Source organism: Podarcis erhardii, assembly GCF_964252035.2.
Source record: "Podarcis erhardii genome assembly, chromosome: 14".
NCBI classification, from domain to species: domain Eukaryota; kingdom Metazoa; phylum Chordata; class Lepidosauria; order Squamata; family Lacertidae; genus Podarcis; species Podarcis erhardii.
The window spans coordinates 48393068-48407559 of record NC_138503.1 but is presented as its reverse complement, the minus strand read 5'-3'; the positions used below and the strand labels follow the sequence as shown (position 1 = coordinate 48407559).

Below are 14492 nucleotides of genomic sequence, written 5' to 3'. Positions count from 1 at the left end.
TTGCTGCTGTTCCTTAGCTCACAAACTTGTCATTTTGGGGTCACGGTGAGGACCTCATCTGCCTCTGGCGCTGTCTGCCTGGGTCTGCTGCAAGACGATGGGCTGAGTGGGTTTTGCACGCATGGTTGAAGCCCAGAATCCATGGCGATTCCAGGGTCCGCCTGCATGATGCAATCGAAGCACCGCTGCACCACATGGCTTTCCCCCAAAGAACTCTGGGAGCTGTAGTTTGCTAAGGGAGAGACTTCTAGTCCCCTCGCAGGGCTACAATTCCCAGAGTTCCCTGGGAAAAAGGGAAGCAATTGTTAAACTGCTCTGGGAATTGTAGCTCTGCGAAGGGAAGGGGGGTGCAGAGTCTTCTAATGACTCTCAGCACCCTGGACAAAAGTATAGTTTCTGGGATTGTTTGGGGGAATCCACCGCTGCTTTAAGGGGTTATGACACTGCTGTAAATGTACAATGCACATGGACCTTGGACAGTGTTCGAAATTAGCCAGGCGCCAGGCGCATTTTGCCTCTGGCTTCTGACCACTTGCTACCACGTGAGGATGCCTGGGCGCCAGGATGGTGCCTGACATCTCCACCACCTGGAGATCCTTGGATCTAGACCAGCCTTTCTCAATCTGTGGGTCCCCAGATGTTGTTGAACTACAACTCCCATCACCCCTAGCTAGCAAGGCCAGAGCTCAGGGAAGATGGGAGTTGTATTTCAACAACATCTGGTGACCCACAGGTTGAGAACCGCTGATCTAGACTGTTTTCACACACTAATACCCCATCCTGTAGGATTCTATCTGTTTTACTGTATTTTTATCTGCAAAATTGGGATGAATTTCAGGAACCAATGTGCTTTTTCTGTACAGCCTGAGCAGGAACAGTAACTGTTAAGAAAAAGAGTTAGGAATAGGCTAATATATATGTTGGTCAAGTGACTTTTCTTCTTTTGAGTTCCAAGTTCTTGATCTAGCTCAAGGTTGTCATCTGAACTAGCCAGATGTTTAACTGAGAAACAATCACTGTCAGTCCATCATTTGAAAAATAAGACTTTTGAGCTGTCTTGCCCCAAAATGTCAACTAGACGTTCCGTTTTGGCGACTGCAACCTTTAAGTTTAAGGAGCCATTTGGCACCTAGCTTATATATCTGAGTTTCTAACCACTGACCTCAGGTGGTGACAGATTTCCAATGTCTCCAACTGAGAACACTTTTTCTTCTTCTTCAGCCTTGTTCTCATTTAGCTCAGGGATGAAGAATTCTGTGGCCCTTGAGAAGTTGTTGAGCTACAGCTGCCATCGTCCCTTACCATTGGCTATGCTGGGCTGGGGCTGCTGGGAGTTGGAGTCCAACAACATTTTTGAGGGCCACAGGGTGTCCCCACCTCTGCTTTAGCTGGAAAGCCAAGGATTCCCAGCTTGGTGCAGTGCCTAGATTCTGCCATTGAGTTCTGGCTCCTCTTCATATTAAAAAGGCAATAACGCCACAAGAGTTGTTTTTAAAGAGCAGCTTTTGCTAACTCTGTACATCATCAGACTTCAGTTATCTGCAAAAGAAGAAAAATAAAAAACGAAATAAAAAACCGCTTGCGCCTTTGACTGTGCACCACTGTGGTTGCAACGGGGAAGTTGATTGGTAGGAAAGATCAGCCGGTAAAGTGCTAAGTATCAGAAGGATGGCTTTGTGTGTGTTTGCGGTGGTGGGACGTTTGCGATTTGTGAAGGCGTAGACCTGCCCGCGGTGATAAGCTTTGTGCTTGAGTTGCTCTGCTTCTGGGAGCAGGCTTGGGCTTCTGTGTATCGATGGGTTCCCCCAACTCACCCCAAAAATGTACATAGCATCATAGAATTTTAGGTTCATAGTCCAACCCCCTCAGAAGGTTCTTCCTTTTTTTTTTTAAAGTAATATTTATTCAAAATTTCAGAGATACATAAGTATATAAAAAAGATGAAAAAAGAAAAAAAAGATAGGAAAATACAACAAAAGATTACAATAAAGATAAAAATAGTTAAAAATAAATCCCTCTTTCTATATCTTAGAATTCATTTACCTATTCTCATGACTTCCTCACACCTCCCTTTTTGTATTCCAGTTCAAATGGTTGATTCAGCAAATCCTTACCCTCTTTGTTTTATCTTAGTTCTTTGTCTTCAGATATTATAACTTTATATTTACATCTAATATCAATCCATTTTTACATATTCCTTTTTAACCTTATTACTAAAACCGCTTCATTTCATTCCAACATCATTTTAACATTCATTAATTTTACAGTGTTTCTGTAAATAATCTTTAAATTTCTTCCAATCTTCTTCCACCAACTCTTCTCCCTGGTCTCGGATTCTGCCAGTCATTTCCGCCAATTCCATATAGTCCATTACTTTCAGAAGGTTCTTCCTAAGGTTTAGTTGGAATCTCATTTCTTGTAACTTGAAGCCATTGGTTCAAGTCCTAGCCTCCAGAGCTGGAGAAAACGAGCTGACTCCACCTTCCACATGACAGCCCTTGAGATGGCTCTCATATCTCCTCTTGGTCTACTCTTATCCAGGCTAAACGTACCAGGCTCCTTCGACCGTTCCTCATTAGGCTTGGTTTCCAGACCCTGGATCCTCTTGGCCAACCCTCCTCCACACACGTTCTTAGATCTTCCAGCCTAACCTACCTTGCAAACTCGTAAGGAGGATAAAGCAAAACACACTGTGGGTGCATGCACAGTTCCTTGGAGGAGAGGCAGGAGATAGATGTTAGCACGGGCCAAATGCTCTGTAATAAATTAAGTTAGTCATATACTGCATTCTTTGATCTTTGCAAATAAAGCTTCTTTCCGGCGTCTGAGATGTGAGGATGTGCCTGATAGTTTTTGACAGATGTGCTTGACTGTTGTGGACCCTCCTTGCTTGGAGGTTTCTAAGCAGAGGCTGGATGGCTGTCTGCCATGGATGCTTTAGCTGAGATTCCTGCATTGCAGCGGGCTGGGCTAGATGACCCTCAGGGGTCCCTTGCAACTCTATGATTCTGCGATCATGTCTGATCCAAGGTCCTACAACAAGCTTCATGGCTCAGAAATCACTACATTTTAGCTGCCTTCCTCAGGTGGGTGGGCGGTTGGGTGCAGGGTGCTCGTTCTGTTTGATGTCTGATTCAAGCAGCAGCTGGCCCTGTGCCTGTCTATTTAAATGCAGGTCTTAAAATGGACAAACTCCAGTGGAAAAAAACACACAGATACGCAACTATTTTTACAGACCTGCTGTCGTGTGCAGTTAGAGAAACCTCCCGTCACAGAGCACAACGCAAGCTCCTCTGCCTCCCTTCCTTCAGATACACATTGTGTTTACATAGGTAGGCTATCATTGCGGGACCACAATCCTATAGATGGCAATGGGCGATCATAGCCCCCTCTTTTTTTTGCTATGGGGATGTGGCTTGGAATCACCTCTTGCAACTCTCTGTCTTCTCCTTACCTTATTAGAGGAACCCAAAATGTAAAGCGGGACGCGGATGGCGCTGTGGGTTAAACCACAGAGCCTAAGGCTTGCCAATCAGAAGGTCGGCGGTTCAAATCCCCGCGATGGGGTGAGCTCCCATTGCTTTGTCCCAGCTCCTGCCAACCTAGCAGTTCGAAAGCACGTCAAAGTGCAAGTAGATAAATAGGTACCGCTCCGGTGGGAAGGTAAACGGCGTTTTCGTGCACTGTTCTGGTTTGCCAGAAGCGGCTTAGTCATGCTGGCCACATGACCTGGAAGCTGTACGCTGGCTTCCTCGGCAAATAGAGCGAGATGAGCGCCGCAACCCCAGAGTTGGTCACAACTGGACCTAATGGTCGGGTCCCTTTACCTTTTAAAATGTAAAGCAGCCTCACATATCCCACCCATTCGGAAACTTTGGGGAGTATTGCAGTGCAAGAGATGGCATACACATAAAGCCCTGGCTGGGGGGTGTAAGAGGACTTCCTGTTGCGATTTCCTGGAAAGCAACCTTGAATTAATTTTGGAAATGCTACTCTCGCATTCGAGGGGCCATCTCCCAAAAGCTGAAAATGCAGGAGAGTCGGGTCGGAGGGCAGGAGCAAGCTATGTCGGAGTGCCGGCTCCAGCCCCTCCCCCCCCCAGGAATCAATACCACTCTGCTCGCAGAGGCCTGACACCAGTGCGTGAAAGCTTGCACAGCAAGATTTCTGCATTTCGCAACAAGGTCACAGCTGCCCAGGGGAGATGAGAGGGAAATTGGCAAGAGGCCGATGACACCCTCAAGCAGTCCTGCCAAGAGATTCATTTGCCTGCCCTGGATGGGGATGCACACACATGCAGGCGCACAAAAACCTGAAGGAGCAGGTTTGCAATAGGGCTGGGATATGTGTGTGTGTGTGTGTGTGTGTGTGTACAGTGGTGCCTCGCAAGACGAAAAGAATCCGTTCTGCGAGTCTCTTCGTCTTGCGGTTTTTTCGTCTTGCGAAGCAACCCTATTAGTGGCTTAGCGGCTTAGAAAAAGGGGGGTAAAAGCGAAAAAAATCGCAAGACTCGCAAGACGTTTTCATCTTGCGAAGCAAGCCCATAGGGAAATTCGTCTTGTGAAGCGCCTCGAAAAACGGAAAACCCTTTCGTCTAGCGGGTTTTTCATCTTGCGAGGCATTCGTCTTGCGGGGCACCACTGTATATATATACATAGTCCGAAAGTGAACTCTGTATTGTGATATCAGTTTCATCATTTTGGACCCGGGAATATACCGCGAACCGTGATGTGTGCTCTGATGCTCCACAGCAGGGGTTAGGAAACTCGGGGCCCTCCAGACCTCTCTCCGTGGCCCTTGTGAGTCTCCCAGGCCACATGCATGCTCACCATCCCAGCTGCATGCCCTCCGTGAATGCTTTGGACCAGCCGAAATGTTCCCTTGAGCTGCACTGATGCCTTGTGCCTGCCCGGGTGGAGGATGGAGAAACAATTGTATGTGTGCGTAGATACCGCACAGTTTGGCTTGGCTGGCATGTATCCTGTTGTTTTTTTGTTTCTGTAGCTCCGCCCACTTTTGCCTCTGGCCCCACCCACCACCGGCATGTGCCTGCCCCCCCAAGGTCACCAACAGGAAATGTGGGCTTTGAGCTTCCCTGCCACTGCCATGGAATAAGCCCGGCTCTGCCATTGCCCTCTGGACATCTGGCCTCCCAGGTGCTGCTGCTTCCCAGCCTCCATTCATTCCCTCTGGAAGCCAGCGCTCTTGTCTTGCCCTGCTGGAATGAATGGCTATGGCAAAGCTGTGAATCCCATCCATTGTCTTGTGTTCTTTGTGTGGCTTTTCTGTGTGTGTGTGTGTGTGAGAGAGAGAGAGAGAGAGAGAGAGAGAGAGAGAGAGACAGACAGACAGACAGACAGACAGACAGAGACTAGGGGAGCATAGAAAGAGCATTGCTGAAACAACATGTTTAGATGTTTGAAAATTTAGCCAGCCCTTTCTCTCAAAAAAAAGGAAGAGAAAAAGAAAGCCAGTTTTTTTTTTTTTTAATGGTACTATATTGTCTCTTTTTTTTGCATCCGGATGTAGGACTTGCGAAAAGTTCAGTCTCAGAAGCAGTCGCCTACCAGGTCGACTGTGGAGAACCTTTTTCAACATCTTCAACCATAAAATCCAAACTTGTTTATGAAATAATAGTTACAGATTGGTAGCCGTGTTGGTCTGCCACAGTCAAAACAAAATAAAAAAATTCCTTCCAGTAGCACCTTAAAGACCAACTAAGTTAGTTCTAGGTATGAGCTTTCGTGTATCTGAAGAAGTGTGCAGGCACACGAAAGCTCATACCTAGAACTAACTTAGTTGGTCTTTAAGGTACTACTGGAAGGATTTTTTTTATTTTGTTATGAAATAATAGTTTTGGGTTTGTTTGTTTTTTAAAAAGTAACGTATCTGGAAAAAATAAAAAGAATAGAGATAAAAGGAATGTACTTCCATAACCCTTTCTTAACTACTATTGTTTATATTATTTAATATGAACACTGCATGGAAATTTATGGCTGTAATGTAAAATTACAGTTTTTGTGCTGTTCTGCCGAATGGAAGGGAAAGCTGAAAAAACACCATTCAGCAGGGAACTCTTTTCAGACCAAAGGGCAGCGTCCATCTACCTCAATACAGTGGTACCTCGGGTTACATACGCTTCAGGTTACAGACTCTGCTAACCCAGAAATAGTGCTTCAGGTTAAGAACTTTGCTTCAGGATGGGAACAGAAATCGCACGGCGGCACAGCAGCAGCGGGAGGCTCCATTAGCTAAAGTGGTGCTTCAGGTTAAGAACAATTTCAGGTTAAGAACAGACCTCTGGAACAAATTAAGTAAGAGGTACCACAGCAAGAGGCAACTACTCTCTAGTGGGATCTTTCCAAACCATCCTTGAATCTGGGACCTCCTGCATGCCAGGTTGCGCCCCCTCAGGATTTTGTGCCCTAGGCCACGGCCCCCACCACCACCACGCTACGCCACTGTGCCAAATCCAAGCATGCTTTAACCTTGGGACTTTTGATTGTGGGGCCTGGGAGCCAGAGGAAGCTGGAGTCTCTTTTTGGTGAGGCTTGTAGCCCTTACCCAACTCGTTCTCCTCACTCCTCCTCTCCCCGCTGCCTGTCAGCTCCTGAATTTCTGCTGCAGAAGTCTTTGAGCAGGATCCCCGCCTGCAAGTTTAGGCCCACGGCCAGCTTGGGGTGCATCTGAAACCCTCTTTGCTCCTGGCATCCTCTGGCTTCCCTTTGCAGAAATTGTAACCGCAGCGAGCGAGGCTTGCAGCGCATGCTAGAATTCTGCCTCTGCAGCAATCTCTGGGTCCCTCCCTCTCATTTTAGCAAGGCAGTTTTTATTCCTGCTGCACCAAGAGGCCTCTCCTAGAACCCTGCACACTCCCTTTCACCAAGTCTTCCTTTCTTTGCCTCTTTTGTAGGAGTTCACAAAGTGAAAAGCACCGCTTAGTTAACGCCTGGTTGCTGAACCACTTAATCCTTGAACTGGTTTGGTTTCAAGTCGGAACCCAGAATCGACCCTCCCCTTCCCTCTCCTTATTCGCCCCCGCGTACATATGGAAGCTTTCATTTTTGCACTTTGTGTGTGGGAGGAATTTATCCAACCTTTCTTCTAAGTGTTTTATTTTCGTTCTGTTTGCATACTGCCCTTCAATAAAGCAATCAAGTCAGATTGGATTGCAAACCGGAGAGTAAAAATACAATAAAGGGCATGGAGGAACCCACAAGTGGAAGAATAAACGGAGCGGTAAAAAATCCATGCAGGTGTCGAAAAACCCTGGAAAATAGAAATCTGTGCCCAGGAATGAGAGGGACATTCAAGAAAGGGGCAGGCAATCAACCCTTCCTAGCAAGAGGCTTCAATATACCCTCTATAACATGTGAATTAAAACCACCCTTTAGCACTTATTCTCCTATGTTTCCCCACTGCCAGAGCTTAGATTGTAGGCTCTTCAGGGCAGAGACCCTTCTCTATGGGCAGTCTGTTCTGGAGTAGATCAGTTGAAACCAATGAAGTTACTTAGATGCATGGATTTCAGTGGGTCTCCACAAACACGTACTCATGGCTAATAATAATAATATAAATACAGTGGTACCTCGGGTTACATACGCTTCAGGTTACATACGCTTCAGGTTACACACTCCGCTAACCCAGAAACAGTGCTTCAGCTTAAGAACTTTGCTTCAGGATAAGAACAGAAATCGGGCTCCGGCGGCAGCAGGAGGCCCCGTTAGCTAAAGTGGTGCTTCAGGTTAAGAACAGTTTCAGGTTAAGAACGGACCTCCGGAACGAATTAAGTACATAACCTGTGGTACCACTGTAAATAAATAAATTTATACCCCACCCTTGTGGCTGGGTTTCCCCAGCAGCTCTGGGCAGCTCCCAACCTAATATTAAAAACACAATATCTCTCTATTTGCATTGTTTGGTAAATTGCCATAGGCCAATAGCATCTACTTGCGAGTTGAGTTGAAGGTCCTTGTATTAATTGACCAAGCCCTGAACAACTTAGGTCCAGGGTAGCTCAGGGACACTTATATCCAGTATGGTTTCAAATTGGGTGGGGGACCGTTTGTGAGATTCCTGCATTGCAGGGGGTTGGACTAGATGACTCATGGGTCCCTTCCAACTCTACAATTCCAATATTTCTATCCCATCTCAATCACTGAGCCAGCTTGCCAGTGCGTCATTCCTCCCCCAAGTTGGTGTGGCTCATTTGACACCAAGAAGAAACCGAGCCTTTAATGTTGTTGACTCAGTCTTGTGGAACTCTCTGCCAATGGAAATTACAGACGCTTCAGGTTATAGACTCCACTAACCCAGAAATAGTACCTCGGGTTAAGAACTTTGCTTCAGGATGAGAACAGAAATCGCACAGTGGTGTCGCGGTGGCAGCAGGAGGCCCCATTGGCTAAAGTAGTACCTCAGGTTAAGAACAGTTTCAGGTTAAGAACGGACCACCAGAACGAATTAAGTTCTTAACCCGAGGTACCACTGTATAGACATTTTTAAAATAAAATAAAATGGTAACATACTAAGAATCCGAAGGAAAAACTAAAGGGGAGATCTTTGGGTTACATGGCTGGTCAGTTAAAGAATGCAAGTTGGGCGGCTCCTTTTGCAGTTCTAAAACATCTGTAAGGCACCCAGTTGGGGAAGGCTGTGGTAAGTAATGGTTGGTTAGCTATGGTTTGTTTTTGTCTTGTGAACCATGGTTTGCCATGATCTCTGTAACCGACAGCCTCGCTTAACCGTGGTTTGTTTGGCCATCCTGGGCCGGATGCTCACCAACCTAAAGAGGCAAAAGACAAATTAAGCTTTGAGGAAACAAGCCATTGTTTGATCACCTTGTGGGCTGAGCCCAAACCATGGTTGGCACGAATCACGGTGTGGTATTATGCGCAAACGCAGTCTGTATGCGTAGGCCTCTTACAGCTGTCAGCTGTTTGTTTTCTTTCTAAAGCCAGCGGATGTGCACAGTTTGCCTGTTTGGCTGACCTGCTGGTGGGCTTGAAATGTTTGGATCCAGATGGGGCATCAGGCTGGGGAATTGCAGCTTTCTCCCCCTCCTGCCGCCCAACAGTGACACATCAGAGCCCCTTGGAGAGCTTTTAAAGACTGTTTCTCATCACTTGGCAGCTCTTTGCTAAATATTAGCAGCTTTATGGCTGGTGGGTCCCTGTGGCTTTCGAGCCGTTGCCAGAGAGATGTTGAAAAACATCTCCAGTCTGTCTCCCACCAGCGAGGAATCTCTGTCCATCTGTTTTAACCCAGTGAATGGCAGACACTCTGGGGAGAATTAGGAGTCTTTATCCAGAAGACCATCCCCTCTTTAATTCCAGACAACGAAAAAGGAATTATCCTGTGCTGACCTAGTCGTGCCTTGGAGTTGCTGCCTTGCTCTTTATTTCTGCACCAAATCTTCCACATTTACACCATGTAAAAACACCACGTGAAGCACTCTTAGAATCATGGAATTGTAGAGCTGGAAAGGTTGCCAAAGGTCATCTGGTCTAACCCCCTGCGATGCAGGAATATGCAGCTGTCCCGTACGGGGAATCAAATCTGCAACCTTGGCATCAGTAGAGCACCCCGCTCTAACCAACGGAGCTAACCACTGCAAACAGTCACGGCTTCCCCCAAAGGATTCTGGGAGCTGTAGTTTACCGGGTGCCTTTGTGCTCCCACCCACCCTGTTTTCCTTCAGAATTGTGGTGCACGCACAAATCCTGTTCGTTAACAACCGTTTGGAGCAGGAGGCGACAAAGCCCAGCATTTGAATCGAGCCAATTCTGGGGTGGGTTTTTTTGTTTTTGTTTTATTGCGGCTGTAAATCTCAAAAAGCATTTCGCCCAATAAAACGAAGCTAATCCGCCTTGCGGTGGCGGCGGACTTAGCGTTTAGGATGGGCACTGCGTGTGTGCTGGGGGTGAGCAGGAAACGCCAGACGTCTCTTGGTCTGAGCCTTTATAAGGAGAGGGATAATGCTCCCCATAGCATCTGCATGAGATCACAGACTTTCCTTTTGGACCCGGTTGACCCGATGGCAACACTGCCTTTTCAGGGTGCTGGTTTGCTACAGATTGTGCCCTTTGCAGTTATTCTGTCCTTTGGTAGCTGATCTTTTGCAGGAAAAACTGTTGTATTGAGCGTGCATGGAATTGACTGTAAGAGTGCCATCATAACGATAATAGATTAATTATGGGGCATGTATTGCGCTGATTGCGACGCGGGTGGCGCTGTGGGTTAAACCACAGAGCCTAGGACTTGCTGATCAGAAGGTCGGCGGTTCAAATCCCCGCGACGGGGTGAGCTCCCGTTGCTCGGTCCCTGCTCCTGCCAACCTGGCAGTTCAAAAGCACGTCAAAGTGCAAGTAGATAAATAGGTACCACTCCGGCGGGAAGGTAAACGGTGTTTCCGTGCGCTGCTCTGGTTCGCAGGAGCGGCTTAGTCATGCTGGCCACATGACCCAGAAGCTGTACGCCGGCTCCCTCGCCAGTAAAGCGAGATGAGCGCCGCAACCCCAGAGTCAGCCACGACTGGACCTAATGGTCAGGGGTCCCTTTACTTTTATTGCGCTGGTAGGGGGCATGCAGAGGTTTATTTTGGTCTGCTGACCCACATGTATGATGCTCCTCTTAGAACCATAAAGTTGGAAGGAACCACAAAGGTCATCTAGTCCACCCCCCTTGCAATGTAGGAATCTCTTGCCCAACATGGGACGCGAACCCATGACCCTGAGATTAAGAGTCTCATTTTCTAACGACTGAGCTATCCCAGAGGCTCTCTTCTTCCTCAAAGCTCTTTTCTTGTGTTTAAGCTGGACATCATAGTTTTATAAGGCCCATCCACACCATGCATTTAAAGCAGTTTCCTATCACTTTAAGCAGTCCTGGCTTTCCCCCAAAGAATGCTGGGAACTGTAGTTTGCTAAGCATGCTGAAAGTTTTTCGGAGATCCCCATTCCCCTCCCAAAGCTGCAACCTCAAGAGTGGTTTAATGATCAGGGGATTCTGGGAATTGTAGTACTGTGAGGACTGCAGCCCCTTTCCTCCTCCTACCAATTCTCAGCCTCTTAACAAACTACAGTTCCCACAATTCATTGGGGGAAGCTGTGGCAGGCAGAAGGTATCTCGGCTTGCAAGCTCATTGTCCAAACACTTGAAAATCCAGCCTCATTTATTGAACTGATACTTGTTATACCCTTAACTGGTCCTGATGCCCTGCAGGCGCCAGAGAAACCTGAACTGGACAAACTGATCTGTGTTTTGGACACGAGAAGTGGCAGCTGGAACACCTCTGAGCGTACGCAGAGTGTCTTTTCCTCTCTTGCTCCTGAACAGCCTCAGTTGGTTCCTTCATCCTTAGGGCCAGGGGATGTGGCTATAGGGCAGACTTCCTACCAGGACCGTCTGGGGTAGGCATAGGCAAACTCCAGCCCTCCAGATGTTTGGGTCTACAATTCCCATCATCCCTAGCAAACAGGATCAGTGGTCAAGGATGATGGGAATTGTAGTCCCAAACATCTGGAGGGCCGGAGTTTGCCTATGCCTGGTCTGGGGGGGAAGCCAAAATTTTAAGCAATCCACGCTACCCTAGGGCATGCATGGGGGGGTGGAGAGATGAACCCGTGAGAAAGTTCAGGGGTTCTTGCAGCCCTGCTGCCGCTAATGCTATTGTTCATACTTAAAGAAGCAGCGCCTAATTGCAGCCCTGGACTGCCTATCCGGGAGAAGACATGGGGAAGATCAAGGATTTTTATAATGTAGTGACTCACATCTCTTTCTGCTCTTTCCCTGCTGTCTGAGCCCCTTTCTAGACCCCGAACTTTCCTGTAGCCAGGCCAGCTTGAGACGAAACTTATTTTGGTGGGTGGGGAAGGTGCGATTATAATATAATAATATAATAAAAATATAATAATAAATTTATTATGTGGAGGATCTGGGTTGTACAGAGAACTTTACTGTTTGTGCAATGGTAAAAGTGTCAGAGGGAAGTTGTTCTTGGCTCAAAAACTTACAAATTGTATGCCACAGTTGCATCCATGCTCCCTATGAAAAGCACATTAAGGGCGGTATCCAGCCTCCTCGTCCCACCAGCATGGAAATTCCTGTTTGTGCAATGCGACTTGCCCATACCCAAATCTTCTCCTACCCAAATCTTCTCCTGTGGGTTTGGGGACCCCTAAAACAAATTTAAGAGGTGCACAGGGGAGGAGAGGGGGGGAAAGTCCTCTTCTGCAAGTGGAAATCTTTGCACTGGTAAGGCAGTTACTTGATGCTGCGTGCAGGCCTTTTTACGGGCTCCCGTGAGCTCAGTGCACCCACCCGCTGAGAAGGGAGCCTGTCGTGTCTCTGAATGATCCCCTGCTTTGGCGTTTGCTGCTGATGGGTGTGTGGCATGGTTAGAAATTAGCCAGGCGCCAGGTGCGTTTTGCGACTAGATTGGGTCCACGTGGAGCGACCACGTGAAGATCTCTGGGTGCCAGATATCCCATCTGGCTAGCTCCTCCAGCTTTCTTAAGCAGCTTAATTATTGCATTTTTATCCCGCCCTCATCTCCAAGGTTTACATGGTCCCGCCCCCCTCATGAATCCCTACAATGACAGCCTCTGGGAGGTAGGTTAAGAGGCTGGTGTGTGGCTGTGTGATCACACAATGCAGTTATTTCGTGGGGGGGAACCCACCCCCATTCAGAGGAGGCTTCTTTTGTCTCTGTATGATCCCTCGTTCTCACCTTGCGCTCTTTGAATCCACCTGCGATGGGTGATTTGTGATCCATTCTCGCCTGGTTCGTGGACGCAGCAGAACAACCTGCCTTGACCTTCTGGACATGCCTAAAAGCTAGAGGGCAGATTGAGTCCCCGTCCAAAACACGTCCTTCAAAATCCAGGCCAGAGAGAGAACCGTTGAATTCTCCCTTCTGTGCACGGTTCGCTGCTCTGAAATGTGTGCCGCCGTCGCTTGCGGAGCAGAGAGCTGGCCCGGCTCTTTGAAAACTAGGTCACCATCAACATGGAAAACAAAAGCAACAATTTCGTGCCTGCGAGTGAAAGGAGAACTGCAATGTGGGACAGAGTGCCGGGCCCACGTCTATGCCACGTTGAAAGCAGCAACGGCTAGCAACTCTGAAGCAGAAAACTTGGTTCAAAGATCCAAATTATTCCCCAAGAAAATGCAGCTCCCGTAGAAATGGTCTGATTGTGCTAACGCTCTTCTGGTTCCTTTCCTTTCATGCCTTTGCGATGTTTGAACTGCTTTGCATAATGTTTTTTGTTTTGCTTGCTTGGGGAAATTTCAGGGATCTGCAGCTTCTTCTTAGTCTGTCCACCTTCAGCTTCTGAGATGAACAGACCTTGCTCACCCCCAAATAAACCTTCCAGTTTCAAGAAACTTGCTTTGCGTGTCCTCGTTTTAAAAGCAAGAGCTCACCCTTCCTGGGAAGCTGGGCTTTGCTTCTACTTCTGTAATAATAATAGTAATAAAAATCATAATTATTATAATTACTGGTACTATTAATTAACTGATCTTCACCCTGAGGTTGCAGTACGGGTGACACCATTAGAACACAATATTAAAAACAGGGGTCAGCAAACTTTTTTCAGCAGGAGGCCGGTCCACTGTCCCTCAGACCTTGGGGGGGGGGAGACTATATTTGAAAAGGGAAAAAAAAAAAAGAACGAATGCCTATGCCCCACAAATAACCCACAGATGCATTTAAAATAGAAGGACACATTCTACTAATGTAAAAACACGCTGATTCCCGGACTGTCCACGGGCCAGATTTAGAAGGCGATTGGGCCGGATCCGGCCCCCGGGCCTTAGTTTGCCTACCCATGGTCTAAACCAAGTTACAATCACAGAATGGAGCTGGGTCCTAAAATCAAAAGCCAGAGTGACAAGGTATGTATTCAGCATTCTCCAGAATCTGGATAGTGAAGGTGCCCAGCGCATCTCTGTGGGGAAGGAGTTCCACATCTTAGGGGCTGCCACAGAGAAGGCCCTGTCTCGGGGTGCCACCACCCCAAATCTCTGAGGGAGGTGCAACTGTTTTGCTGTTTGCCGCCCTGGGTTCTATCAGGAAGAAGGGCAGGATCGGCGTTTAATAAAGAGTGTTTGCTGCCACAAGCGATTGTCAGTGTCTACTACTCCCAACGGGTAAATGTAGGCTCCTTGTTCAGGAGCAGTCTATCTCCAAATAACCAATACCTGCAGCAGTTGGGAGAAGCCTGTAGCCTTCACAACTTGGACTTCCCATGTTGCCCTCTGCCTGAAGCAACCTGCTCTTTGAGCTGTTCCAGCAGGGTTCTCTCTGATATAGGTAATGCACAGTTGGGGAGGAAGGGGCCTGGTAGAAGCTTGGATTGCAGCTCTTCCTGTGTGTCTCTCTCTTCCTTGACTCTGTGCTTGCCTCAGATACGGAGCTCCTGGCGTGGAGTTCACAGGCTTACATAGGGAAACGGCGACGGTCACCCAGATGCACTTTCTACCTGGACAGG

General features: G+C 47.6%; 1 protein-coding gene across 6 annotated transcripts in view; it reads left to right on the top strand.

The window, feature by feature from the left end:
* Positions 1-14492, top strand: part of LLGL1 (LLGL scribble cell polarity complex component 1) — an 82373-nt gene that overhangs the window by 34387 nt on the left and 33494 nt on the right. For all 6 annotated transcript variants that reach the window (XM_081839593.1, XM_081839592.1, XM_081839591.1 and 3 more), the window contains exon 3: positions 14410-14491. In XM_081839593.1, coding sequence (XP_081695719.1) covers positions 14410-14491 — 82 coding nt within the window. The remainder of the gene's footprint in view (positions 1-14409; position 14492) is intronic.